Source organism: Chlamydomonas reinhardtii, chromosome 9 (genome assembly GCF_000002595.2).
Source record: "Chlamydomonas reinhardtii strain CC-503 cw92 mt+ chromosome 9, whole genome shotgun sequence".
In the NCBI taxonomy this organism is placed as follows: Eukaryota; Viridiplantae; Chlorophyta; class Chlorophyceae; order Chlamydomonadales; family Chlamydomonadaceae; genus Chlamydomonas; species Chlamydomonas reinhardtii.
Window position 1 is genome coordinate 4,805,435 of NC_057012.1, and position 23,686 is coordinate 4,829,120.

The 23,686-nt window shown below is 63.8% G+C and overlaps 5 protein-coding genes across 5 annotated transcripts in view; 3 read left to right on the plus strand and 2 right to left on the minus strand.

The window, feature by feature from the left end:
* CHLRE_09g397327v5 (uncharacterized protein) overlaps nt 1-736 on the minus strand; it is a 40,446-nt gene extending 39,710 nt beyond the window's left edge. The window contains exon 1 of the mRNA XM_043065842.1: nt 282-736. Coding sequence (XP_042921301.1) covers nt 282-507 — 226 coding nt within the window. The 5' untranslated portion in view covers nt 508-736. The remainder of the gene's footprint in view (nt 1-281) is intronic.
* A 1,344-nt stretch (nt 737-2,080) lies between these two features.
* Nucleotides 2,081-6,306, minus strand: CHLRE_09g397364v5 (uncharacterized protein). The gene is made up of 4 exons (XM_043065844.1): nt 6,087-6,306; nt 5,400-5,928; nt 4,966-5,188; nt 2,081-4,792 (listed from the first exon to the last, which is right to left on the minus strand). Exons 1-4 carry the CDS (start codon nt 6,091-6,093, stop codon nt 2,315-2,317), a joined length of 3,237 nt encoding a protein of 1,078 aa, XP_042921302.1. The 5' UTR covers nt 6,094-6,306; the 3' UTR covers nt 2,081-2,314.
* Nucleotides 6,307-6,426: 120 nt separating this feature from the next.
* On the plus strand, nt 6,427-9,429 carry CHLRE_09g397401v5 (uncharacterized protein). Its single transcript, XM_043065845.1, has 2 exons — nt 6,427-8,061; nt 8,297-9,429. The coding sequence occupies exons 1-2, from the start codon at nt 6,532-6,534 to the stop codon at nt 8,945-8,947; spliced, it is 2,181 nt and encodes a 726-aa protein (XP_042921303.1). The 5' UTR covers nt 6,427-6,531; the 3' UTR covers nt 8,948-9,429.
* Nucleotides 9,430-10,716: 1,287 nt separating this feature from the next.
* On the plus strand, nt 10,717-14,588 carry CHLRE_09g397438v5 (uncharacterized protein). Its single transcript, XM_043065846.1, has 2 exons — nt 10,717-12,550; nt 12,746-14,588. Exons 1-2 carry the CDS (start codon nt 10,919-10,921, stop codon nt 13,421-13,423), a joined length of 2,310 nt encoding a protein of 769 aa, XP_042921304.1. The 5' UTR covers nt 10,717-10,918; the 3' UTR covers nt 13,424-14,588.
* Nucleotides 14,589-14,986: 398 nt separating this feature from the next.
* Nucleotides 14,987-22,998, plus strand: CHLRE_09g397475v5 (uncharacterized protein). Its single transcript, XM_043065848.1, has 3 exons — nt 14,987-15,709; nt 16,536-16,611; nt 16,981-22,998. Exons 1-3 carry the CDS (start codon nt 15,489-15,491, stop codon nt 20,083-20,085), a joined length of 3,402 nt encoding a protein of 1,133 aa, XP_042921305.1. The 5' UTR covers nt 14,987-15,488; the 3' UTR covers nt 20,086-22,998.
* The last annotated feature ends 688 nt before the right edge of the window (nt 22,999-23,686 follow it).

The following is a 23,686-nucleotide window of genomic DNA, read 5'->3' on the forward strand; positions in this document are numbered from 1 at the left end:
GGGCGGGGGGCGGGGGGTTGGGTTGCGGAAGAGGCGGTTTCGGGGGGGGATGGATGGATGGAACAGGGGGTGGAGGGAACGCGGTGATGCTCAGGGAGGTGAAAACGGGAGGGAGACAGGGTCGCGAGGCATGGCGTGCAAAGGCACCGCCGCTGATTGTGCCGGTCACCACCGCTAACGAGGCACGCGTTTGGGCGGAAGCTAGAGGCAGGGCGGGTGGGCGGCGTCGGCTGAGGGCGGCCACGGGAGGAGCAGCGGGAGTGTCAACTTCCCAAGCTCACATCCAGAGGATTGGTTTCGCCTGGCCTCCCTGAGAGTTGCGATTATGTCGGTGCTGCTTTCCAGCAACAGTAACTCCAGCGCGAGTGGCCACAGCTCTGGTGCTCCCGCGCAAGTTTCCTCGAGGGCCTTGCTGGTCGCCGTCCATACTTCGCTCAGCTGCTCATGATTATCTGGCTTGGATGCCGCATTTCGCAGCTCTAGCAAGCTTGAGCGAAACGCTTCCATCTCAATCGATTCCTTGCTCAGCGAGCCGTTTTAGCCAGGACGAAAGCTATCTTGGTCCATGGTGTGTGTCTAGCTACCAAACATCAATTTATTAGCTTTGGCCTGCGGCTGTGCTTAAGTGCACTTGCCACGACCGTGCTGCGCCTGCGATGAGCCTCCTCGGCTGCCCCTCCCCCCCCCCCGATGCTGTCGGCACGCCGGCCTTGCTGTGATTCGCCGGTACGCGTACTCAGGCTTTAATTATACACCTGGACTTATGTGGAAACCACTGGAGCGTGTGCCAACGTCACTCCAGTAGCCCACATGCCATTCGAAGCATGAGCGACGTTCGGGAGCCCTCTGCTGCAGGCGCGCTGCCTGCTGGAGGCGGCCACCGACCCCAACCTGCTGGCGCGGACCTATCTGGGGTGGAAGCCCTACCTGTAGACGGTCTGTGCGCGTGTGTGTGGTGGCGTGGTGGCGACGGGTTTGTTTTGGCCTTTCCCAGCGAGTAACCAGATACGCGATTGGCCCGTGTTGTTTTGGAGCCAAATGTTTCCATGCGTAGGGGGGTGCGCAGAGCCAGTGGTTGCGCTTTCCTCCGCATCGTGCCTAGCTTTTGTGAGGCGTGGTGTGTGCATGTCGGGTTGTCGGGGCGGGAGTGGGAGGAAGGGGGTTGCGGTATTGCGTGCTTTGAGTGTACTACTGCTGTATGTTGAAATTGGCTTAAAATCGGACCGCCACGCCATAATAGGAAAGAGGGTCCGCAGGGAAGACGGGGCAAGGCGCAGCATGCCACCTGCTCATCTTGGCTCGATGGGAATTGTGGAAAGTATGCTCGGTGGACATAAAGCCTATCGATGTTCGCCTGCGTGTATGAAATTTGAACCTCTACATACAGTAAAAGGTCCCTCTAGGCCGTTTCCGTGCATCGGAAGCGGAATTCCTCAGGAATTCCACCTGAAATTTCGACCCGCCCCGCCAGGAATTCCGACCCCCCTCCACAAACTTAGCACCCACAGCGAGCAATTTCAGCACCCGCCCGCGAGAAATTCGAAGCCCTCCCGCCGAGCAGAAAACTATGTCGCGAGGCCCTCTTCGCGCCCGCGCGCGCCTGTTTCATTCCTTTCGCCGTCCCTACTCGCGACCCCCTATAGTATTTATTGTCGGCGCCCCAGGCTAGGCCGCCCGAGGACTGCGCGACGCCACCACGCGGGCCTCCAGTCAAACGCCCCGGGCTGAATGGCTGGTGAGGCGCCAGAGCTTCTTTGGGCTTGCGGGCTGTGTTCTTATGCTGCACTGTTCGGGCTGTGTTCGGGCGCCCGTGTGTTACACGCGCCCGCGCCCGCACCCGCGCCCGCGCCCGCACCCAACCTCTCTTGCCGCCGCCTGCCCGCCCGCCTGCAGAGGACAGCAGCCGTCGCGCTGCCGCGCCTCCTGGCGCCCAGGGGCACGCTGGTAAGTGTCAAGTGCCATGTGAATGCTTCTGTCGCCGCAAGAGGGCTGTAGCCAAGGGTGCCACGTTTTTCATATCACAGGTCAGAGTGGTTCCGCATTCCCAGGCAGTGTCCTTGCCGCACAGCTCACCGTCCGCTTATCTATCAGCTTACACCTCAGCTTGTGCCCGCACTACCCGCACTGGTCCACTAAGCGCCCGATCGACTTCACGCCAATCAACTGCACACTCAGCGGGCACAGCATTTGCATCGCCTGCAGTGCTTCATTCAAAGGGCGTGCTGCAGCGCTTCATGGCACGTGATCCCAATCATTAACCGCCCAGGCGCCCATCTAACCCTGTAACCGTGCACCGTCCCCATGCCTCCCAGTCTCAAAGTGTAAGCGCATGCTTCAGGTGCTTCATAATCTTGCTGATGCGCTCGGTGTTCTTGCTCCCCAGCACAAACCGCAAGCAGGACATGAAGTTGTCCTGCCGCATCTGGCTGACCATGGACTTGTATGGCTGCAGCTGGCTGTTCACCTGCTCCGCCACCTCCGAGTTAAGTCCGTCCAGGTCCGGGTAAAGTGACATGTTGTAGGCGTGCGAGCAGCCGGTGTGGTTGCTCCAGTGGAAGCGGTCCACCACAAAGCGTGTGCCGCAGAAGAACGCTGGGGCCCGGTTGAGGCAGTACTCGTGCAAGCTGCACGCGAAGTCGTACACCACCACCTCAGGTGCACGCGGTAGGAACGACACCATCCAGCTGTACATCTCATTCCGCCCCTCAGCCCGCGGCAACACAAAGAACGCATAGCACACACCGTGCTCACAGAACACCGTGAAGATGCCGCCAGTCCGCGGGCCCCGCGCACAGAAGTTGTGTTTGCAGGAAGCCGCCCCTCCCTCCTCGTCCGCGCTGCCACTCTTGCCGTCCATGCCCATGGCATACCGCGGCCGCACGACACCAAGGCCACAGCAGTTGGCCGTTAGCAGGCACTCGTCTGTCTCAGCGGAGGCTGCGCCAGTGGCCTCAAGCGACGGCCCGCCGTCGCAACCGGTGCCACACAGCTGAGCCAGCTGGCTCAGCCGCCGCAGAAACACGGCGATTGGGAGCATGGCGGCGACCGGTACAATGGAGGCGTGCTGAGAAAGCACAGTCAGCGCCCGCGACAGCACGGGTGCGCCATCCTTCAGCGCATCCGCTAGGGTGGCCAGTGCGAGCGAGACGGCTGGGTGCTGAGGCTGGCTCTCCACTACCATAGCGCACGCGTCAGATGCGGCTGTATACAGCAGCGGCATGTAGGCGACGGCGGGCGCGGTGCTGCCCATGCAATCCAACAGGCGCGCCAGCGCCAGCCGCGCCGGGGAGCCTGGCACGCCTCCCACCGAGGAGACCGCGCTGGATACAACCCGCACAAAGCCGACCGTCAGGCCAGAGGCGCGGTCTGCCTCCGGTAGGCTAGCATGCACGGCCTCCAGAGCAGCTGGCGAGGAATGCAGCATGACGCTGTCCGCCGCGCCAGCCCAGCCCTCTACGCGGTGCCCGTACACGTCCTTGCCGTCGCCCAACAGTGCGCTACTGAAGCCGCGCAGCGCCGACCGCCCCTTCTCCTCCGGGCACCAGCAGCGGTCGGAGCGCTTGTGCTCCCGCCTCCCGCTGCTGAGCTGCGCCGCCAGCGTCGTTACCGGTGTGCCACGGTAGTGCTCCACCAAGAACGTGATAGCCGTGGCATCGCAGATCAGCACACGAGGCCGCCAGTCGCAGATGGGGCATTTGAAAGTGTGAAAGCGGTCGAGCCGCGCCTCAAACTGCTGCCATGTGCGCCGGAACAGCGTCGCAGAGAACTGCTTCGGCCGCTGCGCGTCCGCAAGCAGCGTCGTTGCTGCCAGGCGCCGCTGTGAGCTGACGTACGCCTCCACGTTCATGCCGCTGCCGAGGAGCTGGTCCGCATATGTGTACATGTGGCGGAGGCAGAAGAAGGAGCTCCTGCTGTAGCGAAAGAGCCCGTCTGCGACGCCGTCATACGCCATCACGCACGCCAGGCAGGAGCAGCCGGAGTACAGCTCGAACAGGTGCGCGCGCACGGGGCCGACAGTATCTGGGCCGTACACAGTGGTAACGGTTGCGACCCTGCGCTCCGTGTAGGGCTGGCCACAGGCACAGCAGCCGCTTGGCGGCAGCGGCGGGGCTAGCTTCAAGACCGCGCCGCCGCCGCTGCTGCCATTGGCACCACCGCTTCCGCCGCCACCCCCCGCCGCTGCTAGCCGCTCGCCCTGCAGCTGCATCAGTGACAGCTCAAACGTCATCATGGCGATGATGGTTGCCTTGTCAGGCGGGTATGGGTACCGCACTTCCGACGGCGGCGGCACTGCCTCCTCAACCGCCTCGTCCGCTACTGCTGCTGCTGCTGCTGGCGCTGGCGCTCCAGCCTGCTGTGTCTGGGTGTCATCTGCGTCGCCCTCCGCGCCCGCTGGTGTCCTGATTTGCCCAGAAGATGCCGCCGCCGGCGCCGCCGCCACTGCTACTGCAGGCAGCAGGTGCGGCTCGAACGCTGCCCGTGCCTCCGTGACATGCTGGCAGGCAGCGCCGCAGCCGCTGTGGCAGCAGCGAAGCGCCCCTGTCTGCCGTGTACACGCCACCAGCGTCCGCCCCGGCAGCCAGATGTAGTCGCCCGGCAGCACCCGCCCATCGTCCGACCGCGCGCACCGTGCGGCTGGGACCAGCCGAGGCGGCGGCGGCCCCGCCTCCAGCAGCCATTCCACACTGCTGACGTAGGCGGTGTGCAGGCACCTGCTCACGGCGGCGCCCACGACCCTGAAGCTGCTGCAGGTGCAGGTCATGCGGGGCGGCTGCCCAAGCCGCTGCTCCAACTGCGAACACGCAGCAGGCAAATACACAGTATAAGTGCACCCGCAATGTGTAGACGGTGGCGGCAGGCGGCGGCGTTTGCCCAAGAGCCGCAATACACACAAGGAAATGCCAGTAAGCATCGCGCTCAAAGCCCCTGTAATGCGCGCGCAATGCATGCGGGTTCGGCTCCCACCTGCACGGCGACAGGCGCGGACGAGATGCGCCACACGTGCCCGGTACTCTCAGGCTGCTCCTCTGCCACCGCGTCAGGCAGCAGCCACGACTCAGCGGTTGGGTGCAGGACGTATGCGCCGCGGCCGTACGCAAGGAACGCCGCGTACCAGCCCAGGTGCCCCGCCGGCAGCTCCATGCTCATGGCCCCCGGCGGCCATGTTGTGCGCGCGATGTACATCTTGCTGTTGGGGCGGGGAAGTGCAGCAGGGAGAATGCGCACAAGTAAAGCAAGACTGGGAGAAGAAAGCAGGGTGTGGATGGAGTGGGCGGCCGCCCGCCCGTGACAGGCAGTTCTTCCCAGGGCGATGGACGTCGGGATGCGAAGGTCACGGTCTGGCTGCAGATGGCTGCAGCACACACCCGGTCATGCGATGCACGGCAGCCCAAACTCACTCTTCGAATGCCGCGCCCCACTCCTCACTGCAGAAGGTGGCGCGCGCCAGGCCGCCGCCAACAAGCTGCTTCACGACAACCTTGTGGCCGGCTGTAAGTACGTAAGCCAGGAAGGGCCCATCCGAGCACTGCCCTGCGCTTTCCAGCAGCCGCTGTAGGCGCTCCTTGTGGCTGCGCTTGACGTCTGCAGGCTGGGTGGGCGCGGCGCTGCTGCTGGTGGCTGACGTGTCGTACTCCTCAAGCCTGGTCACCGCAACCTGCTCCGGAGCCAGGCCGCAGAGCTGACCCAGCAGATGCTGCGAGGTAAGACTCTGCAGCGCTCCCAGAAGCTGCTCGTGGTCGGCCCGCCCAAGCTGCTCCTCCGACACGTCGCTGCTGCAGTAGTACACCACCTCCGGGAAGCGGCTCTTACTCCGCGCCACCCATGCCGCGAACACCAGCGCCCCAGCTTGCAGCTGGCCCAGCTCTTTGGCACGCCAAAGCAGCGACACGCCGGTTGGTGCGCTGCAGTGGCGCTTGGCGGGCGCTTCTGCAGGCGGGCGGGCAGGCGGCGGCAAGAGAGGTTGGGTGCGGGCGCGGGCGCGGGTGCGGGCGCGGGCGCGTGTAACACACGGGCGCCCGAACACAGCCCGAACAGTGCAGCATAAGAACACAGCCCGCAAGCCCAAAGAAGCTCTGGCGCCTCACCAGCCATTCAGCCCGGGGCGTTTGACTGGAGGCCCGCGTGGTGGCGTCGCGCAGTCCTCGGGCGGCCTAGCCTGGGGCGCCGACAATAAATACTATAGGGGGTCGCGAGTAGGGACGGCGAAAGGAATGAAACAGGCGCGCGCGGGCGCGAAGAGGGCCTCGCGACATAGTTTTCTGCTCGGCGGGAGGGCTTCGAATTTCTCGCGGGCGGGTGCTGAAATTGCTCGCTGTGGGTGCTAAGTTTGTGGAGGGGGGTCGGAATTCCTGGCCGGGCGGGTCGAAATTTCAGGTGGAATTCCTGAGGAATTCCGCTTCCGATGCACGGAAATGGGACCTCCTACTGTATGTAGAGGGACCTATGTAAAATTACCAAGATGTCTGTCCCTCAGCTGTTGACCCGTGGTCGCGCTTGGCTGAAGTCCTGATACATAAAATAGCCAGCTATATGCACTCCAACGATGTTGCTAGTAGCCTTAGGCTGCTGAACCACGAGACAGCGCAGTGCCTGAAGGCGCACAACTGCATCCAGCTCTCGCAGCCGCTGAAGCCAGCGCCTTCGTGGGCTGGCAACAAAACTGTGCATGTAGCTTCCCAGTCCTGGCCCTCTGTGGCGTTTGTGGCGCACTGGGGCCGACCGCAGCCCTGGCGCGCCCTCAGCTTGAAACAGCGGCGCCAGCTGCTGTGCCTGGCCGCGAACTCGGGCTGTGCCGAGAGCCTTGAGGTCGCGCTGGCGCAGTGCGGCTGCAGCCTGACGTCGGAGGTGGCCGAGGCTGCCGCGCTCGGCGGCAGCGTGCCTGCGTGCGAGACGCTGCTGATCCGGGAGGGCTGCGACTGCAAGGCGCACCTTGAGGACGTCGCGGCGGAGGCTGGTCACCTGGAGCTGCTGCGCTGGCTGCGCCAGCCTCGGCGGCACGAGCTTCTGCCGGGATTTCTGACACGTCGGCTGCTTGAGCAGCAGGCAGGGCAGGCCATGCCGGCGGTCCGAGCCTGCCACGGCGGTCATGCGCATATCCTTGCCTGGCTGCAGGAGGAGCAGCAGAGGCAGCAGCCGGGACTCGGAGGCATTATTGCGGCAGGGCCGTGGACGCTATTCCGACCCACATCAGTGCTGTTCCTGGCGGGCGCGGCCGGCGCGGGTGGGCACGTGCAGCTACTGGACCAGCTTCTGCCGCGCCTGGAGCCCGTCTCCACGGGGGCGGAGTGCTACATGCTGGGGCAGGTGGCGCAGGGCTGCCCGCTGGAGGCCCTGCAGCGGGCTTACAACCACGTATTTCAGGCGAACGTGCATCCAAACATTAGTATTAAGCAGACTCTGGCGATTGCCGCCGCCGTTAGCAGCACGCCGGACTGGGAGCAGAAGCTGGACTGGGTCCTGCAGCAGCAGCCGCACGGGGCCGACCTGCCCGGGCACCCCAATCCCGATGACGACTTTTTCAAGGATGTCGATACGCTGATTTGTGGCGCTTTTCGGCTGCCGGACTGGCTGCAGCGGCTGCAGGCCCTGCGCGCGCGCAAGGTGCCGCTGCCGCCTCTAAGTGACCTGGTAAAGGACGCAGCCGCCGCGGGCGACGTCGCCGTGCTCACGTGGTTGCTGGCGGATCAGGGCGAGGGTGCGCCGGTGTGCGATGACCTACTGCGCGTGGCTGCGGCGGCTGGTCACGTGTCAGTACTCACAGCGCTTCAGGAGCGGGGCTGCGTGTTTTCGGAGGACGACGTCCTGACTGCGGCTCAAGCCGGCAGCACGGCAGCTGTGAGCTGGCTCCTCGCGCAGCCGCTACCACAGGATCTCTCCGTCGACGACTGGGCGGCCGTGTTCAAGTGCTTGGCGCGTCAGGGCGCGGACCTGGTCACGCTGCGGCAGCTGCACGAGCGGCACGGCGCGCCCATTGATCTGGAGGCGGTGGCGAGGCACGGCAGCGTGGAGGCGCTGGAGTGGGCGGTGGGGGCGCTGCGGGGACCGAACGGGGGCGTCGAGGTGAGGCTGGGGCGCTGTTACTGCGTGTTAACAGGTGCTGGTCCTGGGACGGTGGTGACGTGCAAGGGCTAAAGGTCAGGGCTAAAGGTCAGGTCAGTCGGCGGGGCGGCGCATGCAATGTAGATAGGTACGGGCTTGCTGATATGGGACGCGCTCACGCGCCGCGTTTACTGATTTGATTGGCTGGGCTTCCATGCGCTCAGGTGTGACCTCCACGGCCCATGTGCATGCACAGGGCATGGACTACCTGCTTCCCAGCATCCAGCGCAGCACGGTGTGGTCCGCGGCGGCCGCCGGCAACCTGGCGGCGGCGGACTGGCTGGTGCAGCTGCTGGCCTCACACGGTGTGAAGCCGGCGCCGCCGCCGGCCTGGGCTGTTGCAGTGAAGGTCCATGCGGATGGGAAGGGCACCTTTGGGGCTCTGCGCTGGTGGCTGCGGCAGCGGCAGGAGGGGCGCTGCGCGGGGCCGTCGGAGCAGCAGGAGGGGCACGGGAAGTGGCAGGAGCAGCAGGTGGGGCCACTGACGTACACCGAGTGGCAGAAGCTGCTGGAGCGTGTGGCGTCGTCTGTGTTCGCCAGGACGGATTCCACCAGCGAATGGATGTACTCGCGCGCGCTGTGGAACTGGCTGGTGGCGAAGCGGCTGGAGGCGGCTGCGCAGGAGGAGGAGGCGGGTGGACGAGTGGGTGCAGTGGCGGTGGCACGGATGGAGGCAGCGGCAGCGGCAGCGGCGGCGCAGAACGCGGCGGTGAAGGCGGAGGCGGACATAAGAGCCAGGAGGTACAGCGAGCTGTGTGCGCAAATCGGTCCGGGTGCCGCTGCGGCTTTGGCGGCTGCTGTGGCTGCGAGTGCCGCTGCGCGGCGGGCTCGGAAGGTAGGTGCCTAGCAGAGCGCCCTGGCAGGGGAGGACCTGCACGAATAGTGAGCGGTGTGTGCAGCTGCCGGCACCACAGGGTGCGTGTGCATGGGATGGCCGTGCGCGACCTGGCCTGTCTCGGTAGAGCAGCTGTTGCTTGCCAGCGCAATGCAGATACCGTATGCTGCTTGTCGCTGTGATTCCTGACACTCCATGTCGTGAGCAGCGGTGACCGTGTGGTGGACGTGCAGCGGGGTGTTTTGATTGGATGGATCATGGCTGGGCAGGGGCGCGTAGGCACGGCCTTGCAGCAGCGGGACATGGTACACATTGTCGGACGAGTGTTTCTGCAGGCGACCAAGGTGACGTGCGCGGCCGCGAAAGAGGTGTGGAGTGCCGGGGCATGCCTGCCGTGCTGCTGGCTTGTGCATACGACACAGACCCTGGTCGCCAGGCAGGCTTGAGTGACTCATCAGTCCAACTCAATCAGCCGGGTGTAAACCATTACTGTTGCGCCGTGCTCGTGCAGCCACATAGCTCGTGGAGTCGTGGCATGTGATGCCTGCTCTCTTCCCAGTGCAGCCGATACGTGCGCTGGCTCTGGCTGGCTTCAGGGAGGCGCAGCGGCCTTGCTCGTGCCTGGGGCGCGATCTACAGCTGGCATGGGTTGGTTTACATCCCGCCGCCACCAACCACTCAACCAGTAACCCAGAGCCAAAACCCCTGGGCAGCAGCGTTTGGTAGGAGCGGCAGCAGCAGCCCGCAGAAACCTAGGCGACTTCTCAAATCTCAATCACTCAAGGGCGCACGCAATCATGGCCGGGCTATGCCAGCCCACCGCGGGGGCGCGGGGGCTTTGCCTCACGCACTGACCTGGCAGAAGCTAACATGCTCGCTTCCCCAACCTGCCTAACCTTGTCCCATCGCACACCCAAGCATGTCGGCCATGGGGAGCCGGAGCGGGCAAGGGGGGCAGGCGGTCAGCACCCGTACTTCTTCTTGAAAGAAGAAAACACCACCATATAGCAGGGGAGTCTCCCCTGCCATACAGTTTGTGCGATGAAACTCAGAGGCGCGCTGGTGTGTCGAGCAAGGATGCCTGAAAGTTTTTGTGTGGATGCGTGCCCTGGTGCGTGCCGTGGTTGGTGCGTCCCATCGTTGACGTGGCTACTCATCAAAGGCAAGCGCGTTGAGCCAGGGACATTGCACGATAGGGACGACCAGCTGCGCCCGGGGCTGGAGGGGTGGGCGGGTGGCTGGACTGAGTGCAATGGGCACGCAGAGACATACTTTGCCGCAGGGGGGGCCTTTCCCCATACATGAGCCTTGACTGAGCAGCCTTTCTGTTGCTCTAAATCTATGTACTCTACATATGCCGCGGCTGTGGGCGAGCCGCTGCTCAGGGGGCTGGTCACGACGATCCATGTGCGACCCACCAGCGCTGACACACCACCCCGCCGCTTTCGCCGCTGTCGCACCCCTGGTCGATCGCCTGTCCCTTGCTGCTGCAGCTGCCGTCGGGAGCGCACTCTTAAACAGCAGTGGGCAGGGCACTGGGGCTATAGGGTGCGGCCGTAGCATGACATATAGATACCCCTGTCCCAGCGGAATCCTGGCTGCGCGCCGCGGCTGCGGAATCACCGGTGACCTGCTTCAGCCTGCTTGCGTGGCACCCTGAACGGGTCCGGGGGCTGCTTGCCGCCGAGTCTGGCGCACTACCATTTAATCTGGAGGATGTGTTCAGCCAAATTCAGCTAGATACAGGAGGCTGACAACACAGCTCGCTCAAATGCGTTAGTCAGTCAGCTCAAGGATTCGTCGCGGGGCACGCCATAGAATTACTAGTATGGACCATACTTAACAGGCAGAAGAAATGAGACTGGCATTCACTTTTACGGGGGCAATTCCTGGTGCCAATTGACGGTTTGAAGACCGCGTCTATCGAGCTGTCTTACCCGAAACTGTAGTCCAAGCTGAAAAAAGTGCAACAAAATCGAAAAGATGTCAGCGCCTGCCCTGAAGGAGTTGGTGATAGGTCGCGATACTTGCGAGTGGTCGCGCTTGACCGAAGGCGTTATCCAGGAAATAGCAAGCTATTTGCATCCCAGCGAGGTTGCCATTAACTTCAAGCTAGTCAACCGCGAGACAGCACGGTTCCTGAGACACTTTTGTCGCATCCAGCTCTCGCAGCCGCTGACTCAGGGCACCAAAGAACCTGTGCAAGTAGCTGTCCCATTCTGGCCTTCAACCGGGTTCGTTGCGCATTGGGGCCGGCCGCAGCCCTGGCGCGCCCTCAGCTTGCGACAGCGGTGCGGGCTGCTGTGCCTAGCCGCGAACTCGGGCTGTGCTGCGAGCCTGGAGGTCGCGCTGGCGCAGTGCGGCTGCAGCCTGACGTCGGAGGTGGCCGTGGCTGCCGCGCTCGGCGGCAGCGTGTCTGCGTGCGAGACGCTCCTCATCCGGGAGGGCTGCGACAGCATGGCGCGCCTGGAGGACTTCGCGGCGGAGGCCGGTCGCCTGGAGCTGCTGCGCTGGCTACGTCAGGCTCGGCGGGAGCAGCTGCTGTCGACACCTCCGCCGCAGCGACCGCCTGAGTGGATGCCGGAGGAGCTCACAACAGCCGTCGCGGCATGCCGTGGCGGTCACGCGCACATTCTTGCCTGGCTGCAGCAGGAGGAGGAGCAGGCGCAGGGAGTCGGCGGGGTCCCTGGCGCGGTTGCGGCAGAGCCGCTGACACTGGCTCACCCAAAAGCCGTGCCGTTCCTGGCGGGCGCGGCCGGCGCGGGTGGGCACGTGCAGCTACTATACCAGCTGCTGCCGCGCCTGGAGCCCATACCCACGGGTGCGGCGTGCAGCATGCTGGAGCAGGTGGCGCAGGGCTGCCCGCTGGAGGCCCTGCAGCGGGCTTACAACCACGTATTTGAGGTGGACGTGCATCCAAACGGTAGTACCAAGCAGACTCTGGCGATTGCCGCCGCCGTTAGCAACACGCCGGACTGGGAGCAGAAACTGGACTGGGTCCTGCAGCAGCAGCCGCACGGGGCCGACCTGCTTGGGCACCCCAATCCCGATGACGACTTCTTCAAGGATGTCGATATGTTGATTTGTGGCGCCGGCCGGCTCCCGGACTGGCTGCAGCGGCTGCAGGCCCTGCGCGCGCGCAACGTGCCGCTGCCGCCTCTGAGTGACCTGGGGGAGCGCGCCGCCGCCGCGGGCAACGTCGCTGCGCTTACATGGCTGCTGGCGGAGCAGGGCGAGGGCGTGCCAGTGAGCGCCGACCTAGCACGCGTGGCTGCGGCGGCTGGTCACGTGTCAGTACTCACAGCGCTTCAGGAGCGGGGCTGCGTGTTTTCGGAGGACGACGTCCTGACTGCGGCTCAAGCCGGCAGAACGGCAGCTGTGAGCTGGCTACTCGCGCAGCCGCTACCACAGGATCTCTCCGTCGACGACTGGGCGGCCGTGTTCAAGTGCTTGGCGCGTCAGGGCGCGGACCTGGCCACGCTGCGGCAGCTGCACGAGCGGCACGGCGCGCCCATTGACCTGGAGGCGGTGGCGAAGTACGGCAGTGTGGAGGCGCTGGAGTGGGCGATGGCGGCGCTGCGAGGACCGGGAGCGGGACGTCGCGGCGCCCAGCAGGTGTGGAAGGGGTGGGGAAGAGGCGTTACCAGGTGCTGGGCCTGTTGGTCCGGTGGAGACGCGCAGTATCATGAGGCGAGCCAAGCTACAAAAGGAGCCACAGCCGCACAGCACAGTGCATGAGCTTGGACGTTGGGTCATTGGGTCGGGCTTCAATGCGCTCACATGTGACGCCGACGGCCCATGTGCACGCAGGCGGTGGAACGCCAGCTGTGTTGTGAATTGCAGAACCGCAAGGTGTGGTACACAGCGGAAGCCGGCAACCTGGCGGCGGCGGACTGGCTGACGCAGCTGCTGGTGATGAACGGGTTCCGTCAGGGCCCAACCCTGCCGGCGGTGGCTGTTATTGCGGCAACGCAGGTGGTGGGATGCCACTCGTTTGGGGCACTGCGCTGGTGGCTGCGGCAGCGGCAGGAGGGGCACGGTGTGGGGCAGTCGGAGCAGGAGGAGGGGCAGGGGCAGGAGGGGCAGGGGCAGGGACAGGAGCAGCTGGAGGGGCAGGAGGGGGCGCTGACAGACACCGAGTGGCGCAAGCTGCTGGAGTGTGTGGCGTCGTCTGTGTTCACCGCGCCGGCTTACCTGGGCGAGTATAAGTACTCACGCGCACAGTGGAACTGGCTGATGGCAAAGCGGCTGGAGGCGGCGGCGGCGCAGGAAAAGAAGGCGGGGCAGGAGGGTGCGGTGGCGGCGGCTCGGGCGGAGGCGGGTGAACTTGCCGCGGCGGCGGCGGCGGCGCAACCATACGTGTTTCCCGGGCTCCCCGAAGAGTTCTTGGCGCAGCTGGCGGCGGACCAGATGGCGGCGGAAGCCGCAGCGTTGGCGCTGGGCGCAGCGGCGGAGCCGGGCATAGCGGCTGCGCAGGCAGACGGCTAAGACGCCGCCGCCCCGGCAGCGGAGGCGCTGCAGCAGCTCGACGGCGAATGAGCGCAACCCGGCGGGTGGCAGAGGCCGGCAACACTGGGCGTGTGTGCGGTGTGTGTGTGTGTGTGTGTGTGTGTGTGTGTGTGTGTGTGTGTGTGTGTGTGTGTGTGTGTGTGTGTGTGTGTGTGTGTGTGTGTGTGTGTGTGTGTGTGTGTGTGTGTGTGTTTGGGTGTGTGTGTTTGAGCGTGTGCGTGTGAGCAGTGTACGGCCGTACGTGGCGTGCGTGACGTTCATTGGAGGGCATGGTGATACCTTACTCGGGACGGGAATTGTTTACGGCTGCGTTCCCTAGCGTGTGTCGGGTGTGGCGTTGGCATGGACGTAGCAGTGAGCACAGTGGACTGGTGGTGTCGTGATGGCGTAGTGCGTGTAGCGCCTGGCCTGCTGCCTAGCGGCGGTATGTGCAGCGTGTTCGACTGGTTGCATGGGTGGGCACGGGTGGCTGCTGGGCAAGGGCAAGGGCAAGGGGAAGGGCAACGGCAACGGCAATGGAAATGGAAATGGAAATGGCCTGCCAGTGCATACGAAGGGACATGCGGCCCTTGTACATACAAACGAGCAGAGGTGCGCTGTGACGCGTGGGTATGGTCCTGTGGGAGGTGCTAGCTAGGGGCATCCTGTCCATTGGACTGTTGCGCAGCGTGATGAGCAGCAGCGGGATACACTACGGTAGGCGAATGCATGTGTGACGCGAGGCACGGCTGAGCTTGTTCAGCGTCCGGTGTCATGACCGTGCGGGTGGATTCGGCGTGTGTGCACAGGGGTATGTGTCCGAGGTTGCTTGGGCCCGACACGGTGGTACAGGTGGGTGAGAGATTTGAAGCGCCTCGTCACCCGCACCTCGTCAATCATGGGGCAGCTAGTGTTCGTCTGTCCACGCATGAGGGATGACCCATCTAAAGGACAACCATACTCAGGTGCTTAGCATTACCGTCTTGCAAGCAATCAAGGACATGAGTGCCGGCTGTGCCGCTGCCCGCCCGCACCGATGCACTCACGCGCTGCTCCGCCTGATGCCTGGTCAGCACTGAGGCTAATAAAGGCTATGTGGAGCTGCAGCATTTATTGCAACACACATCGTCTTGGCACCTTGTTTGACAATGAATGCTTAAATAGCGGTCGCCAGGTGAGCTCATCATTAGTGGCAGCTGCGCTGGCCCAAGGGCATTATCAGCGGGGAGACAAGGAGGGAACCTGAGGGAACGGGGAGGGCCTCAGTAATATCAGTAACTTTAGAACCCCTGAGCACGAACCCATGCCCCCCCCCACACGGTTTCGTTCTTTTGAACACACACGGGTCGACCGGTCGTCGGGCCGCAGCCGAAACTTGCGGCCTTCCTTCAATCCGCCGGTACCTTGCTTGGCCTGGAGTTTCGGCCAGTACGTTGGCCCGCCCTCCGTTTCTCCTCCGGTCGGGGGTGAAGCTGAAAGAATGTGCAAGAATCACAGGCAGAATCAGGGCAGAAGCCGGGAAACCACGACTCGTGCCAGGGCGAATAATATATTTAGCGTTTTCAGACCCGGCGCGCCAAGCCCTACCTGCCTGGCAAGCCGTGTTGCTCCTAAACTTGACAACGTGCAAGCGAAGTGTGTTACTACTCCCGGAATTCCGTTTGACACCTTCAGCCCTGCGCGATCTCAAATGCACGTGCTTGGCCTCGAAGCAACCGTTTGCCCGTGGACTTTGGTGTCGGCCGACGCGCTCACGCGCTTCGCTCGCTTCTTTAGGAAGCTGATTTGATGGGCATTAATGTATCCTCAGTAACGCTGCAGTTAATGCAGGGCCAGACGCACTTTTGGGTGCGGCGCTCCTCAATTCCAAGTTTCCTTCCTCCCAGCTAAAAAATGCACTGAGTTTGAAGTCTCAAACGACAGCACATATAAATCACTATGCATACACTGCTATAGAGGTCGATCGAATTGACCACGAGACAACAAAAGTGGATGGCTGGCGCTTGAGCTTCACAGGTGTCTTGGCCACCCGAACGCATACTATATTTTGATAGAGGTTTCTGAAATGAACAGGCCGGACACGGCGTGCTGTGAAGGGCCGCCCGGCAGGAACGCCAGCCTATCCGCGTCGGTCGTGGACACAGAGGGCCTTGACAATACTAAAGTTTCGAGTGGATGCCTTGACACGCCGCGCCGTGGCCCCCGGACGGGCAAGCAGAGGAGGCAATGGTCCGCGAGCGAATGCCAGACCCTCGTCTTCGCGCACGCGCACACCGGCAACCGTTGGTGAGTCTTGGCGAGGTTCTGTTCGGCCAATCGAAGGATAGACATCACCCTGGCTTGTCAAACCTTCATATTACTACATCAGCCGGTCCCGTCTCTAGGAGCAGCCTCACAGCCAACTGACTCGCATTCCAGCCCTTTCAGTTGCAACAAGCAACTAGCGGCCACTAGACCAGCGACAGCCCAGAAACGGCAGGCCCCATGCCACTAATGGCGCGGCATTCGCTGGCTGTCGTAGTAGACTGTTCAGTCCCGAGACGCAGAAGTCGTAAACGAGCATTTTGAGCTGGCCGGCGGTGTCTTGCCGTTGTCGTGTTTGCTCGTTGGACTGGCGCCTCGTGCGTGGGCCAACCGCCCACTTCCCACCCAAGAGATAGACCGCCGCGTAACAGGGCCCTACCTCACGGCCCCACGCACCGAGCGCTGCCGCGCTTAGCTCCGGCTGGCTTAGGGTGTCTTGCGCTGGCTGGCATAGAACAGCATCTTGGCCTTGATTGCTGCACCCCTGTCCGTCCGCCGCGCATGCATGCTGCTGCCCCTCTACGGTATTACTACCCATCTCAACGCGTCCTAACGGGCCTTCGCCTTGCTGGCTGAGGAGCGAGGGCCTGCGGCGGGCGCCCAGTAGAACCCCTCACCACAACCCGAAGCATGCATGCTCGCTGGGAGCTCCCCGTGTGTGACTCAAGCACACACCTTCATACCTGGCTCCATCACACACCTGGCTCCACCTGTCATAGGGCGCAACTTTCTCACTTTCTGTGTCACGACCCAAAGCAGCAGCAGCCTGCCAACTTGATGCCTGTGTTGCTTTCGTTGCACATCACAGGTCGCTGATCGCCAAGCACTTCCGCACGCGCTCGGACGCCGACGTCAAGAACATTTTCTTCAGCGCAATGAGATCGGTGAGCGGGAGAGTTTGTTCATACCGTTAGTAATGCACGCACGCGGCACGCCTTTGTAGGTTGGGCCACCGACCCACCCTGCGGGCCCACGACCGTGCGTTGGCAAGCGTTAGCAGAAAAAGGGTCTTTCCCCCGCCTCCCGCTGGTCATGGTGCTGATGGTGGTGATAGAAGATGGTGGTGGGGTGTGTGCCATTGAGCGCCTGCTAGCTAGCGCCATCCGCCGTATGTGCCGAGCACCCACTTCCACGGGTACATGCACGCAAACGGGAGCGGCCACGACATCATCACCGCGCACGCACGTAGCAGCACCGTACGTGTTCGTACACACGCGCACACACACACACACACACACACACAATGCACGCAGGTGCGCGCCACGCCCGCCAATCTGGCGCTCCGTGTCTACTCACGCCTGGTGGGGCCAAACTGCGAGGACCCCCTGCTGCGCCGCCGAGCCTACGAGGCCGCGCGGCGCGCCGTGCTCACCGGCGTGGAGCCAGACGACCAGGCGGCAGTAGCAGTGGCAGCAGCTGCTACTGCCACCGGCGGCGCCAGAGCTACAGCCGCCGGCGGCACTACTGGGGCGGCCGGCGATGCTGCTGGTGATGGTGGGTGTGGGGGTGATGATGGCGGAGGCGGCAGCGATGATGGGGAGTGTGCAGCCGCCAGGCCCAGGGAGGCAGCTCCAAGCGGCGGCGGTGGGGGCGCCAAGCGGCGGTTCCAGGGCGGCACGTGGCACATCTTGCGCAGCGTGGGGCGTGTGAAACAGGGCCGGGACGCGCTGCAGAGCGACGCCGCCGCCGCCGCCCCGATAGTGCCGCAAGCAGCGGCGGCGGCGGCGGCGGCGGGGGCGGCGGCGGGGGCGGAGGGGGAGGAGGGGGCGGAGGGCCCGGCGCAGCAGGGCGGGCAGTGGCCCCGCCGGCCGCAGGAGGTGGAGTGGGAGGAGCAGTGGCAGCAGTGGCAGCAGCGGCAGCGAAAGGCGGAGCTGGGGGTGAGGCAGCAGCAGCTGCAAGTGAAGCAGGAGGAGGGCGATGGCAAGGAGTGCGGCGGGGAGCAGCCACACCAGCCGCGGCACGAGCAGATCAAGATGGAGCCGTGGGATGAGGAGGACGTGGCGGTGGCCGCAGTAGTGGGACGGCCGCTGCTGCTGGGACATCGAAAGCGGGCGGGCGCAGTGGCGTCGGGCAGCAGTGGCTCAGCAGAGTGGCAGCAGCCGCTGCAGCATCAGCAGCAGATGATGAAGTGCAGCGCCGGGTTGCACGGCAGCCGCGGCGCCGCCGCCGCTGCCACTGCCGCGGCCACTACTGTCGCTGCTGCTGGGTTGGGCCAGCAGGGAGGTCCCGCTGCTGGCTTGCACACTGCTGGCGGCGGCGGCCGGCGGCTGCGGCTGTTGCCGGGGCAGCAACAGCAACAACAGGGGCACCCCGCACCGCCACCCCCGGCTGCAGACCGAGGTCCAGCGGGTGTGTTCGCGGCACGCAGCGCAGCACCGGTTGGCGATACCGGCATGGCCGCGACTCCTGATTACTACTGCGCGCAGCGAGAGGGATTTGCGTTTACAGGTGGCGGTAGTGACGGGCTGGCTGGCAGCGGCCGGAACCAGGAGCAGCACCAGCACCAGCACCCGCACCCGCACCAGCAGGGCGAATGCATCGCCGCTGCCAACGCCGCCGCGTTCGGCAGCAACCGCCGGCCCGAGGGCTTCTACGGCAGCAACAACAATAACAACATCAGTGGAGACGCGCTGAACGGCGCCGGTGGCGCAAAATCCGGCGGCGGCACCTGGCCTCTACTGCAAGCACCCCCGCCATACCCTTCCGTTTTGCAGCTGCAGCAGCTGCAGCACCAGCAGCTGCAAGCGCAGCACCAGCATCACCAGCACCAGCACCAACACCAGCACCAGCAGCGTGCCGCATCCTTCGGCGCAACCATTGGCAACGGCGGTTTCGGCTACAGCATCTCAGCTGGCGCAGTTGCCGCCGGCGGCAGCGATACCAGCGGCGGCGGCGGATACGGCCGCTTCTCAGTTCCTGCCGGCGGCTCGCAGCAGCCAGCGCTTCCCCATTCGCAGCTGCTGGTTGCTGCGACTGCTGCTGCGCTGCCATTCGGCGGCGGCGGCGGCGGCAACGGCACAGAGCCTGGCGGCTACCACAACAGCTTTGCCGTCCACAACGGCGGGACGTCGTGGGCTGGCGGCGGCAGCTACAGACAGCAGCAGCAGTGCCAGGTCTCCCAGCAATCTTCCCCATTGCTCGCGCCGCACAACCCCACCTGGGCCAGTATCAGCATCGTCGCCGCCGCCGCCGCCGCTGCTGCTGCTACTGCACCGGCGGCCGCGGCCGCTACTGCCAGTGGCTACATCAGCAGCAATAGCAGTGGGCACGTGCTGTACAGCAGCTGCGGGCACGCCGCCGCCGCCGGCAGCAACGCCGGCGGCAGCAGTAGCTTTGGCATGGCGACCGTGTCTCCCGCTGCTGCTGTTGCTACAGCCGCCGCCGGTGGCAGCAGCCTCGTGCAGCTGCTGGCGGCAGCAGGGGCGGCGGCGGCGGCGGCCGGCGGCAGTAGTTCGCAGGTCATCATCACTTACCTCCAGGAGCCCGCCGCCGGCGGCAGTAGCATGCACGCTAGCGCTACCCGGGTTGACGCCGGAGTTGTGGATGAGATGAAACACCTGCTGGCATCCACCGGCAGCCTGGACGATCTCATGGACGAGCTGGGCATCAGCTCGGGCTGTAGCAGCAGCACCGCCACCACTGCTGCTGCTACTGCCGCGGCGGCGGCTGCCACTACTGCCGCCACCATCCGCGCCGCATCCAGCAACGGCAACACAGGCGGCAGCAGACCGGCCTGCGCAGACCTGTTGTCGGCGGGCCGCCGCCAGCTTCTGAGCCCGTGGCGGCACATGTGGGCTGCTGGAGGTCGTGACGGGTCCGCCGCCGCCGCCGCCCCCCAGCCGCCGCAGCAGCAGCCGCAGCCGTCGTTTGCCACAGCCGCCGCCTTTCGCAGTGTCGCAGTATCAGCAGCCGCAGCCGCAGCTGCAGCCGCGCCCGACAGCAGTAACAGCAGTGGCCAGTTTGGGTACCGTGGAGGCGGCGGCGGCAGTAGCAGCTTCAGCAGCAGCCAGCAGATACCTGGCGGGGTGCCTGGCGGGATACCTGGCGGGGTGCCTGGCGGGGTGGTGGCGGCAGCGGCACTGCCTGCTGCCCACGGCAGCTACAGCCACAGCTTGCCTGCCAGCGCCCCCGCCGCCGCCGCCGGCATCAATGGCTTGTGGGCAACGCAGGCGATGGGTTGGCACCATCTGCAGCAGCCGCAGCACCCACAAGAGCCGCTGGAGCCGCAGCAGCGACAGCAGTGGCCCCAGGCAGGGGCTCAAACCTACAGCAGCCTATCCAATGCTGCAGCTACTGCTGCCGCTGCCGCTGCAGCCGGCAGCTTCGGCAGCACAGGCCCAGTTTTCATGTTAGACTGATGTGTGGTTGGGAAGAAGCAAGTGGATGCATGCATGCGTCGATCACTGGAGGCGTGCGGTGGCAGCAGCCGGTAGAGGAATGGATGGATAGAGGCCGCGTTGGGATTATTGCCTCCGCCGGTCATCATCATACATGTGCGTATGGCTTTATTGGGCATCTACGAGGGTTGTGTGTATGTTTATTTGCGCCTACCTCACTGCGGCGGTGTGCGCATTGCTGGGGGGGGGGGCGGCAGGCAGGCGGCAGGCGGCCCCTCCGCCTAGCCAGCTCGCCGCGTGCGTGGCTGCTGGACGTACTGGACGCGCGTGCAGCAGCAGGGCGGAGCGATGGGGCCAGCCAGCAGCATGCGGGCACGTGATGGGGGGAGGGGAACAATTCATGCGAACGGGGGGGAGGAGCAGATCCATCATTGCATCCACCTGATTGGCCACACCGATGACCGCTGGCTAGACATCATAAAGCGAGGCTGCGTGTGCGTGTGCGTGTGTATATCCGGCGCGGCGGCGGCGGCGCGTGCCCGGCAGGAAGGTGTCAGCGAGCGCAGTGGTGCGTGGTGGTCGTGCTGGCTGGTAGCAGCTGCTGGTGGCGTGCAGGGGTCGTGCGGGGGTCGTGTTCGTGGCCGTGGTGGTGGTGGTGGTGTTTGATGGTGGCGGTGGCGGTGCGCGGCGGTGGTGGAGGAGGTAGGTGCAAGTAAGGGGATTACGGTATGCAGAGTCTTCTTGAATTGAGATTGGCGACCATATGTTTTAAGTAAGCCTGGGAGCTCTTGGTGTACCGTACTCCTGATGAGATGCGTACGTACGTAAGGTACGGTAGGGGTGATGGAGACGGACGCCTTATTACTAATCCCTACTCATGCCGGCAATGGCCGAACTGGTCAACGTGGGATCAGAGAAATTTGAACAGTAGTCCACCTGACGTGATTTGCTGGCTGGGCCTGGCGTGCGTGCTGTGGTCTTGTCTGGCCGCTGGTTGCAACCGTTTCGCACTTGCTACCGCCGGCGGCGGACGGTATCGGTGCAAGCAAGCAAAAGATTACGTGCATGGGGGAGCGGGGGGCGGGCATGTCGGTTAGGTGGGGCGTTGTTGTGCCATACAACATAAACAGGGGAAGAGGAGGGCGTGCGCGTGTCCATGTGTTCTACATGCTGCTAGCTGCATGCTGCATGCTTAGCCGAGGACTACACTGCTAAGGATTCACTGTCAGTTGCACCGTTGGATTAACCGCATACGGTATGCATGACCTTGGACATCGCTGGATGGCGAGTTATGCGTACCATTGCAGTGCTGCTACTGCATTTGCGCATTCGCTGCTGGTGCTGGTGCGGGTGCGGGTGCGGGTGCGGGTGCGGGTGCGGGTGCGGGTGCGGGTGCTTGGAATCGTAATAAGCTGCATCGTATGATTGTTTCCACGGCGTATACCATAGCCACACATGGCGCGCACGCGTGCACGCACGCAGACGCCGTTTGTTTCGCGCCGACATGTCATGTACGGTACGAAGCGCGCCACGACTGCCAAAGGAGTGAATTGCTCAATACGATAGAAGCAGTGGGAGGCGGATGATGACATGCTCAAGCAACTCGCTCAAAGCAACGTGTGTTTGTTTCTGGCTGGATTAATGCCTTGATTGCATTGCTCAAGGCGGCGTGCTCCCGCGGATGTGCATCAGGATTGCGGCCTTGCTGACGTGGCGGCTGGCATATAGCTGTTTAGTGCATGTGGACGCAAGTGGTAGTTGCCAGGGCTGTCACCAGGCTCACTGCTGCAGTTGCGTCATGACCGTACTCGGGGCCCGGTGCCTACCGGTGCCCTTCAGCTGCTGCTGGGTGTTTTTCACACTCGTGGATTGGCGGCATAGCTCTGACATGCATTTGTGGGTTTTTGTTGTACTTGGGTGCATGGGCGGCTGGGTGTTTCGCATTGTTGTCGTGCGTCACTACCGCACAGATTGCCGTGGCACAGATTGCCGTGCTCATGCGTTTTTCACAGCCGAGGCGGGCGGAGGGTGCGTGGGAGCGGCGGCATGTGGATGGGTCGTAGCCCCCGGGCAAGTTACTCGCGCGGGTATGCCGTACGGTGGTTGTCCTTGTTGTTATTGCCGTACCGCCGGCGGGCGGGCGGCGCACCCGCCGCACGGCGGGGATTGCATTGTGTTTCCTGGGGGTTTAATCGTGGCAGTATGCATACCTTGCCGGTTGTTTGCATGCACGGCTAACTCTTGCACCACTTGCTCGCGAGGCATAGCGCAGATGCGCAGTAACATGGGTTTCTTTATCCAATTGGTCTCAATGTATTGCCGGCACAGCAGTCGGCTCCTAAACAACTGGCACCCTGGCGGCAATGGACGATTTGGCAACGTGTTTTCAGGCTGGCTTAAGCGTGAATCTTTATAAACTTATGAAAGTTGTCTGGCCATGGGGTGTGAAGTGTAAAGCCGGGATGACGAGTTCATGACAGAAACTTACTGTACTTGGGTTGTCAGCTGGGCCTTCCCTAAATGTGTCAGCAGGCTTACTTTTTCGCCTGGGATACAAAGGTGTTGGGGCGCGGTGTTAGCACGGGTGGTGGTGGTGGTGGTGGTGGTGGTGGTGGTGGTGGTGGTGGGGCCGTGTGGGGTTCGCCGTCAGGAGAAGTTTTGTTTTAGTGCGGCCTCGTGCCCTGAAACACGCGCGGGATGGCGCAGTGATGGCGCAGTGGTGGCGATTTGCCGGGCCGGCGTGGGGATATCCTGTGCGTGCACAGGGGTTGCAGACTTGCAGTGCCACGCAAGTGTGTTTGAAAGAATCATGGCATGTATGTCATTCGTGAATCGTCCTTTGAAAGCATCTTCGGGAATGCCGTTTGGCGGCGAGGCACGCCCCTCCCCCATCTCCCAATTCCTCAAGGTGCAGTCATCCCGACTCCCTGGGTCAACCCGCCCCAGGTATCCCGCAGCCTCCGTCCACGTAGCCAGCAGACCTGGAACGCCCCGCTTAAGAGCTGCAGCATCGCTCGAATCAGAGTGCGCCAACCACCCCAAAATTGCCCTGTTTTCGCCCCTGCTTGTCATACTGTCGCCCGGCCATTGCTTTGCTGCATACTGTTGCATTTTCTCTATGTTGCATTTGGTGCTCATCCGTGGACGCTGGTCATCTTCCTGCAGGTGCGGTGCGGCTCTGCATCGCGAGCGAGTGTGGCGTTGTGGTGTGTCTGTGTGGTGCTATCGCCTGGCCGGGCGCCCGGAGCGTGAGGAATGCGCATCAGCAAACTTCCAGCCAGCCAGCAACTTGTCGGTACAGTAACTCCGGCGTTCGACCAGCCATGCACTCCTGCTCTGCCGCCGCAAACTGTTTGCTGTCTGCTTGGGGTACGGGCGTCAGCTGCACCCTATGGGACCTCGCCAACCTGCCTGAACCCTGTCCCATCACACAACCACCCCAAAATTGCCAATGCCCGAAGTTCCCACCTTCCCACCTTGCACCCGTGCCGCGCACTCCTGCCCTGCCGTTGCCAATTGTGTGCCATCTATTGGGTTCTGGGAATCAGCTGCACCCTACGGGACTTTACCAACCTGCCTTACCACTGTCCCATCGCACTCCCACCTTGCACCCGTGCCACGC